The sequence below is a fragment of the Notothenia rossii genome (assembly GCF_949606895.1).
Source record: "Notothenia rossii genome assembly, chromosome: 4".
Classification (NCBI taxonomy): Eukaryota; Metazoa; Chordata; class Actinopteri; order Perciformes; family Nototheniidae; genus Notothenia; species Notothenia rossii.
Genome location: NC_136902.1, coordinates 66,401,303 through 66,416,180, shown reverse-complemented (window position 1 = coordinate 66,416,180; position 14,878 = coordinate 66,401,303). Strand labels below are relative to the sequence as shown.

At 41.5% G+C, this 14,878-nt stretch overlaps 1 protein-coding gene across 14 annotated transcripts in view; it reads left to right on the top strand.

Annotated features, from left to right (window-relative positions):
- phldb1b (pleckstrin homology-like domain, family B, member 1b) overlaps window positions 1-14,878 on the top strand; it is a 137,996-nt gene that overhangs the window by 106,977 nt on the left and 16,141 nt on the right. For 4 of the 14 annotated variants that reach the window (XM_079677767.1, XM_079677774.1, XM_079677770.1 and 1 more), the window contains 10 exons: window positions 1,106-1,234; window positions 4,341-4,496; window positions 5,332-5,442; window positions 5,564-5,653; window positions 6,181-6,315; window positions 7,812-7,916; window positions 9,005-9,166; window positions 10,234-10,374; window positions 11,748-11,864; window positions 12,407-12,509. In XM_079677767.1, coding sequence (XP_079533893.1) covers window positions 1,106-1,234; window positions 4,341-4,496; window positions 5,332-5,442; window positions 5,564-5,653; window positions 6,181-6,315; window positions 7,812-7,916; window positions 9,005-9,166; window positions 10,234-10,374; window positions 11,748-11,864; window positions 12,407-12,509 — 1,249 coding nt within the window. The remainder of the gene's footprint in view (window positions 1-1,105; window positions 1,235-4,340; window positions 4,497-5,331; window positions 5,443-5,563; window positions 5,654-6,180; window positions 6,316-7,811; window positions 7,917-9,004; window positions 9,167-10,233; window positions 10,375-11,747; window positions 11,865-12,406; window positions 12,510-14,878) is intronic. The other 10 variants (XM_079677773.1, XM_079677777.1, XM_079677772.1 and 7 more) reach the window with 6 other exon arrangements.

Below are 14,878 nucleotides of genomic sequence, written 5' to 3'. Positions count from 1 at the left end.
AAATGTCTGTGAGCATTTGCCCCCCTCGGCAGAGTTGTGTACAGGCCGACCGGTAATAATGGATTTTGACGGAAATGTTACGATCCTGTCCGTCAAAACCTACTGTAACTCCAGCTTCTATGAGTATAGGCGTAGCCCTCTAAGTTCTGGGCCCCACTGGCTCCACGAATAGCTGAAGAAAAGCTGTTTGTGTCTGGGAGCAGATTGTCGGGCCTGAATCCGAAGGTGGGGCCCACCTCGCAGGTGGTACCTAGCAGGTGGGCGTGGACTACAAGTGTTTTCAGTGCTTCGTGGGTGCGCATGGGATTACCCAATAGCGATAGCCTTAGAGGGCTTCGCCTATACTCATAGAAGCTGGAGTTACAGTAGGTAACTTCAGTTTGCACTTTAGTCTGTTGTGGCCAACACGAGTATTACAACAACAAAACACTTGATTAAATAATTGTCACAGGAAAAAAAATATATGACCTGACGAAAAATGGTAAATTAAAAAATTATCCTTATTTTCAGCTGTAAAGTGTTTGGATCAGACTTAAAAAGTGGTTCATCAGAACTTTTTTTCTCAGGGCCTCCACAGAATTAGCACCAAAGAGACATGTTTCAGTTTTAACTGCTTAGACAGACTAACGACTGTCAGACATTGCATCGTTTGTCACGTAATTTTAAAAATGTTTTGCGGCCAAGTAAATTATAGACCAACTTTTTTTTCAACCTAATTGAGTTATAATTGTTAGAAAATATATATAGTATGTTCTTTACGGGCATGTAGAGTCTTTACATTTCACTGTGACAGGGGACATTTTAAGAAAGAAAAGCAATATAAAATGTTATTGGAATTGTATATGAACACTTAGGAGAGTTGGAATGATATGTTCTGGGTATTTGAAAACCACATACAATTTGTGGATCCCAGACTGCTTACATCCTGACAAATCAGCACCTACTTCCTTTCCCCTGCCAAGCCCTTAAAATATGTCCCGACATGTCTGTTTGCTAACACCCTACAGCTTTTTATTTGCATGGCGTGATTTTTGAGCAGTGTGTCTCTCTTTCTCTCCCCCCTGTCCATCCATCCTGTGTGTGGGTGTGTGTTGTGTCTTTCTAGGAGAGGGCTAATGTTGAGGCCGAGCGCCGGGCCCTGCAGAGCCTCCAGGAGGGCTACGCTGAGTTGGAGAACCAGCTTCATAACTGTCCCGAGTCCCTGAGGGAACAGTTGCAGGAACAGCTCAAAAGGGTGGGTCACCAGTACAACAGAAGCACCTAGACCCCCCCCCCCCCACCACACACACACACACACACACACACACACACACACACACGCACACACCTACATACCTAATAAATCAGCACAGACACCATCCCACCCAAATCCTTTTAGTGAGTAGCATAAAGAAACGTATTTTATGTCATAGATCAAAACGTTGAAATCTCATTAGTTTGTGAGAGTCTGACGATAAACAACTTCCAAAAACCATTGACATGCGGCCCGTTCACACACAGGCATGAAAAAAATCTTTCAAAGTTTCGCCCATTCACTTGAATGGGGTGACGTAGAAGATTTTTAATCTTCGCCAAACTGCATTGTGGGGAGCGGAGCATGGCTTTGCAAGCATCGTGAGCATCAAAAGTTGAGCAATGTTCAACTTTTGATGCTCCCGATGCTTTCGAAGCTGGCATCAGCCAATCAAATCCCGTTTATGCAAATCCCGCCAGTACAAGCGGCAGCCAATCAAACCGCGTGCAAGCTGGGAGAGCCAGACCGCAGTTCATTTCCTCATATTCCAAACGAGAAATTACAGTAGCAAATCACCCGGTTCTTTACGACCAGAACTATTTACCGGGATACAAACCGGAGGAACCAGGCATGGAGGGAGGTGACAGAGACAGTGGGTGAAACTGGTAGGTTTTCACCTGTTTGGGGAGTTTATATCCAGTTTACTTCGTTTTAACATTGCTATTGCTTTGTATGTCGGGTCGGGAGATTCATGTGATTGGTTGTTGGTCGCCAAGCTTCAGACACGCCCAGCATCAAGATTTTTCAAGATTTTTTTCATGCCTGTGTGTGGAAGGGCCGTAAGAGATGAGGGAGACGGAAGTGGTGAAATAAGTCATTTCCGGGCCTTAGGACTCATGGTGTATTATATTATCTTTGAAATAATAATAGTAGGCAGGCATGCAGACACCTACCGACACAAAGGTACAAGAACCGTAAATAATGAGATCAAAGTTTATATTTTAGAATTGGAAAAAACAAAAAAATCGTTGGGAGGTTATCCAAAATCAGAATGCGATATCTATAATATGAAGGTATTATGTTATTTTTGAGGGATAATGGCGAGTTAACTATGGACAATCATGCAGTTAATTGCGATTATATATTTTAACCAATGGGCTGCCGTATTGCTAACTGGGTAGAACTTACTCGATCCAGGGCTCATGTTCCAATCCGACCTGGGACCGTTTGCTGGGTGTCTTCCCTTTTCAACCTCAGTCTCTTCAATGTAGGCACTAGTGGCTCGACAAAATCTTAAAAAAGAAAAAAACGATTGATAGCCCTCATTTAAAAAAAACGTTAACACAGTTTGCCAGCCTGAAGCCCCACCACTCTCACTGCTCCTGTACGTATCTCTGCCTCAGAGCAGCATGTGTGTGCCAGGCCTCAGCACATGCCCTCACACATAGTGCTCCAGGCAACTTTAACCCTTCAGCAGGGGCCCACTACATATAGTTTACCACACACACACACACACACACACACACACACACACACACACACACACACACACACACACACACACACACACACACACACACACACACACACACACACACACACACTCAGTGCTCCCTCACAGATGTGTTGTTGCCAAGGGCGACAGGAATGTCCCCTCCTCCGCACCACACCTCCGTGCTACTGAGACCCTCAGGTCCACAGTAGCCCACTGACGGCTCCTGGGCCCCTCAGCTGCTGGTGATGCTTTTTGGTAAAATGTGCATCATGTGATAGCGTCGCTGCACCGCATGTGTGAATCTGATCTGCACCCCCCCTCTGTGATTTGTCATGGCTCGCATTGTTTGTCTAACTGCTGACTAATCAATTAACATAGGCCCGGACTAGATCCATTCTGTGTCCCCCCCGCTCTCATCCTATGACTCTCTTAAGTCAATGAATGCTGCTGTTTAAAAGAAATGATGAATCTTCTCTACCAGTTTTGTCCGTTTTTTATTTGTATTGGGGAAAAAGCTTTGAGAGTCCTAATTGCAGATCATTAAGATGAACAGGTGGGGATTTCTAAGAACATTGTAGGTTCAAAAGAATGTCAGGGGGGGGGGGTAATATTCAGGGGAAACCACATTTCTGAGATTAAAGTTTGCTGTTTACAAGAATACATAACAATGTTTACTGTTGTTATGAATTGGAAAATAAGTTTTACAAACCAAATGTTTTTTTTTTTACCAGGCTCTAAACATTTATTTCTGCTGTCAAATTAGGAGAAATGGACTTGGAGATTATTTTTTCTGATGAATGTGCATCTTTAATCTCAGAAATTCAAAGTTTTTTGTCTCGTAGACCTTTAAGGTCTTGAGTTATTTCCTCCCCGACTCTGAAATATAATTTTTATTTTTGTATTCCTTTGTAGGTTTCAGGCCCAGTCTGCTCCTACGTTTCATTCTTGGGTGCTGAATTGAAAACAGTTAAAAGTGTTAAATAGCCTGAGTGTAAAGTCACCGTCCCTTGCCTCCTGTGAACTACAGTCCATGTAGTCCCCACACACACACCAGTGTCTGCGCTGTAGTAGAAGCATGTTCTTCATGACCGTCTGCTTGACTAAGCACGGTGCTTGTAGTGTTCCCCAAAAAGAGCTTCAGCTATTCTGCAAAAGAAACGTAATCCCTGAGAGGCAAGTGAGAAATAAAAACTGGTGACCCTTAATGTATTTTTTCTCCTTGGTATGTGACTTAAAAACAGGTGGGAAACAGTCAGGACATTGTGGTAATACTTATGTTGGCCACAAGAGGCAGATGAGAGCATAAAGAAATTAAAACAAAATTATTATTAATTATAAATTATTTATCTTTTAAATAAATCCTGGGAAATATGTTTTAATGGGAGAGAAAACAATTAAGCTCATACTTTGAAATAAATAATCACCAGAATTATTTATATCCTATTTGCTTCTCAGAGCTTCGATAGGAAAATTGAAAGTGAAAAAATAAGTTTAGTTGTTCTTTAAGTAACGACGCATAGTGGATGGCTTTTAAACTGAGCAGTGTGTTACGGAGAGTGTGTTTCCCTGTCGATGATGTAACCACTGTTGTTGTGCCTGGGCCTCCATCAGGACGGAGATGCCTTGGAAACAGGAACCAAAAAGTTTGAGGACTTGGAGTTTCAGCAACTGGAGAGAGAGAGCAGCCTGGAGGAGGAGAGAGAAACCATGAGCCAGCAGCTGCTGCATGAGAGAGCCGAGTACCATCGTAGCGTGGCCAAGAGGAAGGTGAGGGAACTCCTGATAGGCTTCAGCACCTCAGTATATAATGCTTTGTACCGTATGGGTTTCTGTGTAGGAGTTGAAGCAAACAATGACACTGTAGACATTCTTATACTAAAATAATGAAATAATAGTAATGATCTCCATTTAGTTACATTTGTCCAATCAATGACGTTTTGTGGGGTTATTTTTTTTTGTGTATTTATCATCATTAATCATTTCATTTAGCCTATTTTGTACACTTCTATTGTCGTGGTTAGGTTGAAGAACAAACGAGAAATGTTCTTGAAAGATATTAGACTTGTATTAAAAGTAGTTGTACCCTTTCAACACCGAATACCCACAATACATTGCAACAAAATATAATTAAAATAGCTGAAAGTAACACTGCTCCCATATGAATATACATATATTGAATGAAATTCAATAGAAAAGGGACCATTTGAAAAAAAATGGATTAATCCTATTTAAAGATGGTACATTTATTGTATGAATATATATATTTTCCTATATATTCATATATATTTAATTTGTTAATATTATATTATATATATATTTATGATAATAAGATTACAAATGTAAATGATTAATGATTTAAAATAGATTTTAATGAACTATAAAGCTTTAAAAAAAAAAAAAAAGGTTATTTAGAATCCTGTGTAAAAAGAATACAGTGTCCACTCACACACCAGGCAGCGAAACAGACACCAACATCTGGAGAGTTTGTTGTTTGTTTTCAATATTTATTTTCAACAATACTATTATAACTTCCATGTATCCTCTCCTGCCACACTGTCACAGAGCAGCTTGCATTAAAGATGTCTTTCTCCCCCTCCCCCAGGAGAAGGTGTCTGCTCTGGAGAGCCAGGCCAACCAGCTGGGCCTGCAGGCGTCTCAGGAGTGTGAGCGGCTGGCCAAAGACCGGACCATCACCCTGCAAATGCTCCAAAAGGTACCAAGTAACACTCACTCTATGAGTACACGGAATAAAAGCTCACCCTGAGTATTTTAATTTTTTTAAAGTACAGATTATTGCCTGTGTTTTATCTAATTCTGGTATGTGTGCCTAAAAGGAGAAAGAGAGGCTGTCCGCCCTGGAGAAGAGATACCACAGCCTGACGGGAGGAAAGAGCTTCCCCAAGTCCTCCACTACCATGAGAGAGGTAAGACCACTCCCAGAAACACAAACTCACACTCCGTGCTCCTGGCCTGAAAACAGTGAGGACTTTTCAGGCCTCAGCTGATTCCATCCTCACCACCATTAACCCCTTTAACTCTAAGTGTTGTAAAGGAGTGATCAGACTAATGGCAGGATTGTTTGTGCCCGTTTGTTTACAATGTGGAGTTGCCGATGATTAGTGTGTGGAACAAACTAATCATTATCACACTTTTGTGTAATGTGAATCTGAGAAACATTTTAAAGCAAGGTCCAGGCTTTCAGTATCGAGGGGTTTAAAGCTTCTTAACATCATTAATATCGTTGAAATGCAAAGTCAACAAGTGCTACAGACATTCTTTCTGCTCAGTTGCAGATAAATAGGCTGACAAATACAGAAGTTACCCTTTAACAGAGGAAGGGCAAACGACAGAACCTGATTCACACAATCCTTCCTTTATTCTGGCGAGCAGAAGTTGTGTTGCATCAGTTTTCTGTATGCATTAAAGGCTTATTCCTGAATTGTTGAAACAGGATGCGCTCCATGTCAGCGAGGCAGACCTGTTGTCGGAGGACGTCCACTCCTCCCAGCATTCCCTCTGTCGAGCCTCTGCTTCCTTCTTACATCCCCCCCCTCTCTGTCAGTTGTACCCCAGCAGCTCAACAGAGGTAACCAGACTAATTATCGCTGCATGAAGCCCCCCCGCTCCCCCCTCTGCTGTTTTTGTCCGGGTCACAGTTCCACTCTAATTGCACCGGTTTTCACTCGGGTCGCTTGTTTTTAGAGCAACCAGCACAGCAGCTTTTAGTTTGAGTTGGGTCTGGTCCGAGCCCAGGGATGTAGTAGAAGAAGCCTCAATGCCCACCATGCTTTTGACACAAATAACCATTGTTGAACAGGAGCAAACATTTATATCTGATAGATGTTATATATAGGGCTGTACTGAATGTTGTTTTCTTGAATGTCTCTTCCGTCATATTTTAAGATGTCATCACACTGAAAAAAACCATTAAGCTTTCAATTCCAGTGCGATTGGATTAGACGCTTTGTCTGGTTCAAGACGGAGGCTAAACCGTTTTTAAAAGCATTGACAATGTTGTTTTTGAAAGGTTAAAAGACAATAAATATAGATTCCTATAGATATAGATAATATTTCCTTAAATAAAAACATGCCATGGATCTTGCAAATTAATACATCTATTCCTTTTTTTAACCCATTTTATCTTTTGGACTTTCCACATTCATATCTCAGTTGTCCAGCAAGATAAACACGTCCATACAGTCACTCTCAGAGATACAACGTAATGTTGAGATGCTTCACTTGTATGAGCAGTGAAATAAAAAATGTATAAGTGTCTGCAATCTAATCACAAGAATGCACTCAAGATGATATATAGTGTCACAACACAAAGACTTACACATCCATTTTGGAATTAGCTAGACTAACTTTCTGTCCCATGGGAACTAGAAACACTCTGACACTGCGACATGAGAAGTGAATAGCAGGAGTCACTAGAAACACTCTGAATAATTGGTGAAGCCAGAACATTAACTGTGCACAAATACCAGCATTCGTTTGGTTTAGAATATATAAAACGGTTATGAAAGAAGCTTCAAACTATCCGGCACAGCCCTATTTAAATCTAACTTGTGATGACTGGAGGCCACAATTCTTATTGACACTACATCCCTGGTGGTCGGAACAGCAAACTGCAGTGTGAGAAGCACTTTGTGTTGCTTGGTGTGTTCCTGTTTGTCTGTCGCGCCACTTTTTCGGGTTTGATTTCCCTCAACGTGTGTGTGTGTGTGTGTGTGTGTGTGTGTGTGTGTGTGTGTGTGTGTGTGTGTGTGTGTGTGTGTGTGTGTGTGTGTGTGTGTGTGTGTGTGTGTGTGTGTGTGTGTGTGTGTGTGTGTGTGTGTGTGTGTGTGTGTGTGTGTGTGTGTGTGTGTGTGTGTGTGTGTGTGTGTGTGTGTGTGTGTGTGTGTGTGTGTGTGTGTGTGTGTGTGTGTGTGTGTGTGTGTGTGTGTGTTCATGTCAAATGCACTTATTGTAAGTCGCTTTGGATAATGCAGTGTAATGTATAAGCTGTAATAAGCAGTGCGCTGTGGTGTTGTCCTCATGGCTTCTCCTCCTGTCTGGCTGCTGTTGGCTATGGGTATTCAGGAGTACTTGAAGCTGTCTGATGTCCATAAGCTTTACGGCAGCCCTGAAGGCAGCACGCCCCCCCGCTCGCTTGCTGTAGACGCTGAGTTAGCTGGCCCCGGCGAGGTACCATCACTTCCTTTCTGTCCTTTTCCTGATTCCTCCCGTCTGTCTCTCTCCATCCTGCCATTTCCATGTCACGTTGCTCCCTCTGCTGGTCTGTTCAGCTGTTGGCTCTACTCTCTGCTACATGTTGGAGCATCGTGGCCTCACTCTGCAGTGAGCACTCTTACCCGTACAAAGCTGCTCTTTTGTATAACAAACTGCAATTTTAAAACACTATTTGTATTTCATTTTGCATATATTTCATATTCAAATGGACAAAATAATAATTCAATGAATCAATAAAATATATAATTATTATATTCGTATTTACCATAGGGACATTCGATCACATATTTATCAAATTTTTATTAAAAATAGAAGTAAGAACAGAAATTTCAAGTCCAAGAAACTCCAATAAGGGTTTATTTTAAAATAAATAGTCCTTCCACCGCTCATCATTCTTTTCTACAAGAACATTGCTTTATATTTATATTTGGAATTTCTATTAGACAAACAGAAGTTTCCGAAGACTACGTAAGAAGTAATGTGTGTACCCATTTCACATGAACTTCAGAACTTTCATGTGTCTGGATCAACATTCAGATCAACAGCAAACTATACTTTTGGATTTCATACGTTTGTATTCCAATATTATCATTTTATTCTGCATTTATCCAGTTACTGTATCCAACGTTTTGCTTTCAAATCTATTATGTTTAAATGCACAAGAAGTCACAAAAGTGATCAAATTCAAAAGTGAGTTATGTCAGTCAAGAGAACACACATGGTGATGGCAGCTTTATATTTGAATGATATGATCAAAGACCAGTTAGCTATATACAGTATATGGACTGTGTGAGTTTCCCTCCTGCTGCCTGTCCCGCTGACGTGTGTGTGTGTGTGTGTGTGTGTGTGTGTGTGTGTGTGTGTGTGTGTGTGTGTGTGTGTGTGTGTGTGTGTGTGTGTGTGTGTGTGTGTGTGTGTGTGTGTGTGTGTGTGTGTGTGTGTGTGTGTGTGTGTGTGTGTGTGTGTGTGTGTGTGTGTGTGTGTGTGTGTGTGTGTGTGTGTGTGTGTGTGTGTGTGTGTGTGTGTGTGTGTGTGTGTGGAAGGAGTATGTGACAGTGAGCCAGTTGAGTCAGATGTATGGGATGCCGCAGGTGGAGTCGTCCCCTACCTCCCCGCTTCGCCAGCCCCTGCAGTCTGGACCTGTAGACCCGGCCTTCTCCTGCCTCCCCTCTCCTCACAGCTCCTCCCTCTCTCTGTCTGTAGAGGTGTGTGCTTCCTTCCTTCTTTCCTTTCTTCCTTTCTTTAACCTTCCTTCCATTCTTCCTTTGTTCGTTCCTTCCTTCCTTCGTTTATCACTTCCTTTCTTTTTCCTTCCTTCCATTCTTCCTTTTTCGTTCCTTCCTTCCCTCTGTCCTTCCTTCCTTTCTTCGTTTATCACTTCCTTCCTTTCTTTTTCCTTCCTTCCATTCTTCCTTTGTTCGTTCCTTCCTTCCTTTGTTCGTTCCTTCGTTCCTTCCTTCCATCCCTCTTTCCTTCCTTCCCTCTGTCCTTCCTTCCTTCTTTTCTTCCTTTTTTGGCTGCCTTTGTTTACCAGCTGTCGCCAGTTCAACCAAAAAGTGTTGGGTTTGTTTGATTGTAATATTTAATAATATTAACCAGTTATGTATTCTTTATTTGTAGTAAAAAAAAACACTAAATACTTAAAACCAGCTCAGAATGTCTATGTTTATTGATTTGTGACACCTTTAAAGTCCCCATGCTCTGGCTTGAAGTTATAGTTTCACCTGATATATAATGAATAAATCCTTAAGTTCTTAATAATATCTCCTCTTAAATGTGTGCATACATTCTGGTATTTCTCATTCTGGTATTTTGTACAGACTGTAAGCTGTTTAACATTTTCCGAACAATGGAAAGCAGTTTGTTCTTGTAACTGTAGTAAAAAACAACAACATCAGCGTTAATTGCAACTAGAAAACAAAGGTCTATTCTTATGCATTAAGATATTGTTAATTGTAATTCGCAGCACATGGCTCCGAGGAACAAAGTAAAACATCAAATGAGATGAAAACTGAAATATCCCTGTGAGTAACTGGGTCATTGCGCAGCGACATTACAGAAGAGATATGTTAAATAGGGATATGCAGCTGGAGGGTATAAAGCATAATGTTGCTGACACCAATAAAACATTGAAGATATTTAAGAATAATTGAATTAAAGCTTTTGAGGGTGTATCAAACAAATGTTCCTGTCCTCTTCCTGCTGTCTGTGAATGCTTTCTAATCTCTCTTATTCTTTGTTTCCTCTGCGCTCGCTCTCTGCTCCTCTGCAGTACCACTCTGAGAGCAGCAGGCCTCACCTGCCCAAGCTAGATTTAGAGCAGTGGTACCAGGAGCTGATGTCAGGCTCCCCTCAGCTCTGCCCCCCCCCTCTGCCAGCCAAGTCTCAGTCGGGACGCAGGCCTGTGCTGCAGGTACAGGGCCGCTCTTCTTTCTCCTCTTTACCCCCCCATCCTTCAGCTGTTTGTCTGTGCTGTTATTCCTCTGCCAACCTTCAGCTAGGGAGTCTAAACATGTGTGAACAAAGCTGTGTTCACATCGTATGGAAACGTCCTATACAACTACACTGAACACACTTTCTCCCGGATGATGTCGCTTTTTTAAACGAGGTTTGAATTGTGAATTCAAACAAAGCTAAATCACTATAGAACATCTTTGGTTAGAAAAATATATTTTTTTCCGCTCAAAATAAATATATTTCTAATGTGATTGAAGGAAATGAAAATAAAGCCACATTAACTTTGCTTTCCCACGGGACAAAAGCAGAAGTCCTGTGTTTGTTTCAGCCATCATTCAGCCCTCTTCCATAAGCACACTTCCACAGACTTTGATTAGAATCAGGATCAAAATATGTTATGAGGGAAGTTACGTTTTGTGACAGTTGCACCATATTAGAATAAAATTAAATACATATTTATATAGATAAAGAGGTCAAATATGCCTAATTAAGTCCTTGTAGCTACTGGGACACAGTCCTCCACATCACAGGGACCCTAAGACATGGCAAAGCTCCTCCTGTTGGCCCAAACAGTACGGAAGCCTTTTGACGTAAACGATCCCCACAGTGCAGAAGCAATTGTTGGAAACACAGTTGTCAGATATATCCTGGTGCAGTACATTTTCCGTAAAGCACATTAAATGAACTCCAGATATTCCATCTGACTGCTAGCTAACGCCATTAGCTTGTCCATTTCATTAGCCAGTGATCTCCCATGTAGTTTCAAAACCAGAAACAGAGTCCAAAAATCTTTTTACTTCCGGGATGCAATACATTTCCCTACAAATGTTATTGCCAATGTTGATATATGTGAAGCCAACTTTGGAGACCGGGCTGCACACTGAAAAAGCCTCCTTGAAGCATCCAGAAAACTACGAGAAATAAAGTTCACCTCAGCTTTGATATGATAAAACAACCTTGGGAGGTATGAAGATGGTGTCTTCTTTTTATCCTGACTAATGAAATCAAACTCAGGGACACCGGGGCATGATGGGTGTTTTTGTTGTGACTGGCACTTTATCAGTGTTTGTTTTGGTGTTTAACATGAAGTCAGTTTATGTTTCGAAAAAGTCGAGACTAATCTCCTCCTACATTTATTCTGCTCATGGAACCTTCACTTATTGTATTTTATTTATTTTAACATCGTCCACCTTCCCTCGCAACGTTTTGTCTCATCATGATTTCAACCACTGTTTCCCAGCAGATGCTTGCACGTCATCCATCAATCAGGACGTCCTGAACTTGATCTCTCCTGCTCTGTGCCCCCCCCCCCCCCCCCCCCCTTCTCAGGTGTTCCGCTCTAAGCTGGACAGTGATCCGGGTCTGTCTTTGCATCAGCCCCAACCCGGCTCGGCCCCCCCTCTGCAGCACGGAGCAGCAACGCTGGGACGCAACTCCAGCTCCAGGGTGAGCAGCGTCTTCCTATCAAACACGTCTCCAACCTTTTATTTTGTCTTTATTATCAGAGGCTTCACTCAGATATTTGATTCTATACAGCATTCTACTGTGTGGAAAAATAGACCCCACTGGTATTGTACTGTAGTTTTGTACGACAATATAATTACCCATGATACACATTGTTTACGTATTTATTTGTTTGTAACTCACATTTTATTCCATATTTCCTATTTAGTTCTCACCACTCATATATTATGGCTATTTGTATTGGTCTTCATTTTTCTATTTAATGTATAATTTATTGTTCTTTCTTTTTTGTGTCTCACTATAATTGTCATATTTAATCAATTTTTATCTACAGAAATAATTTAATTTAAATCTGTACAGTAACACTATAAAAGGGAGATTTTCTGTCAATCCAAATGAAAACGTCCTTAAATTCCCCTTAAACCTTGATAATTGTTGAAAGCAAATATTTGTTTAGTATTTATTTATTTATTGAATGAATGAATGAATTCTCAATATTCCACCTGCTCCCTCTGCCCCTGCAGAGCCCCCTGCTGGCAGCCAACAGCACCGGCAGTCTGCCCAGGAACCTGGCTGCCACCCTGCAGGACATCGAGACCAAGAGGCAGCTGGCTCTGCAGCAGAAAGGTAAAACCTCCTGAAGAATTAATTCTGCAGTGTGCATTAATCAACATGAATGATTCAGTCATAATTCCCTGCCTAACACTGTTTACTCATTTAAGGGGAAAGTATTTGTTGTGAGTAATTAGAGCAGGAATTAACTTAATGATCGCAATTTATCATTACCACACATTGCCACGTACAACTCATTCTTCAACAGGTTTCTTTTAATCATGCAAAATAATACTCAAAACAAAATAGACACCATCATGCAGAGGTGGGAGACTCGAGTCACATATTTTTGGACTTGCTTGACTAACATTGATAAAAGACTTGACTTGACTTTGACTTGGTATTCATGACTTAAGACTTGACTTGAGACAGATGACTCGAAAGGACTTTACTTTTTAAAATAAAATATTTGCATTTGTTTTTGTATTGTACGGAGCCCCTAAAGGGCAATGAAAAAAAAAAGATACTGTATCTCGTTCGCTCGTGACTTGGCTTGATTTTGAACTTAGACTCTCATTCACTTCATGAAATCGCTACAGCACCAGAAGGCAGCGGGATGTGTACATGAGAAGTGCAGCACCAGCGCGCAAAGAGCTGTGCCTTTTATGAAACGCCTTCACTGTGTTTACTAGAACGGCTAAAGAGCGACCGCAGGTTGCTACGTGTTAACCACACACACCTCTACAAACACACTCTACTCTACTAAACACATCGAAATGCCCGATTTATCCCCCTATTACTCGTTTTATGAAGGAGAGTTCCGGTCACTAACGCATGATGTTAGTGTGTATCCGACAACGGCATTTGTTTTAAAATGACAATGAACAGTAATTTACACACATCTGGCTATCTCCATAGGTATATGTGGGTGGTCCCAAATGAAAGAAATGTGTTTAATCTTAATGTTGCACTGTCTGCACACAAACACACATATCACGCGCCCTGCCCTATTTGATGCCATATTTCTTTGTGCACAGAAACAGTTAGGAAAACAATGAGACAGTGTCATATGGGAGCAACTTAGACAGACCATGGAGAAAGGCTGTGACCCTGCTGAAGGGGAGCCAGAGCAGGAGGCTTATGTTGATGTAAAATATTTGTGTTGTAACCCTGTTCTCACTTTAGAGCCCTTTTAGAACTTATAGGGTTATCATTTCAGCGCCCCACTCTCCATTGCTGTTTATGTTGAAAATAAAACAAAACTTTTCATAACCACAATCTTTTAACTGATTTAAATGCGGAAACTGGGGTAATTCATCAGAATTACGTATGACTTGACTTGTGACTTGCTTGACCTGAGCAATGACTTGACTTACTTGACTCTCACTACAGTGACTTGGGACATGCTTGAGACTTGTAGGTTAATACTTGAGACTTGCTCATGACTTGCACATGTAGGACTTACCCCGGGATTCCACCGGGTCCGTCTGCGCCGCGTTACGGCCACATTACGGCTGCGCCGCGGTGTTCACATTGATCGCGGCCACTTTACTCAATGGGTGCTATTTCACCAGACGCGCGGCGTTACGACTCAGAAGCGTCTCGGCGCTGGGCTCCGCTAAAAATACGCGGCTGGTCTATTTTTGACGCGAGGCGTTGCATAGCGCCGGGCAGTGGACCGGTCAGAGCATCCAGTCAATCCCAAACTAATTTTGCAGACCCTATCCCTCCGTTGTCTTTCAAGTAGGAGGAGAAATGCCAGCATTCTCCTCCGGTTTACAGGCACTGTGTAAATTATATATATAGAATAATTATGATGATGAATGAATTTTTACCTCTAAAATACAGCAACACATCTTTGATTTAAGTCGTTTATAACTGGAATATGACAATTATTATTAATTTTGTCTGCACAAAGTAGCCTGTCCAGGAAATATGCCCAAATGAAACGCGCCCGGTGAGGTTTGACGCTGTAGGAGGTCGGGAACAAAACCGCGGCGCAGACGGACCCGGTGGAATCCCGGGGTAACTCCCACCTCTGCTATCATGACATAATAAAAGAAAAATAAATAAATAAAACAGAAAAATTAAAATGATCAGGATCCCTTTCGTAATTACTTACAATTAATATATTTAGAAACTGACATATGTGTATGACATAATATTATATATCTATTATTTAATGTTTTATTTAGTCAAAATCTTCACTAGAGGTTTTTTCCCCTACTTTTCTTATTTGTAAGAGTATGTTGCAATTGTAGAAGTCAATTGAAGTCAACAAGCATTATGAAGGACAGTCTCTCCCACCCTCTATGTCGGGACCCACTGAGGATAGATACTGTGTGTGTGTGTGTGTGTGTGTGTGTGTGTGTGTGTGTGTGTGTGTGTGTGTGTGTGTGTGTGTGTGTGTGTGTGTGTGTGTGTGTGTGTGTGTGTGTGTGTGT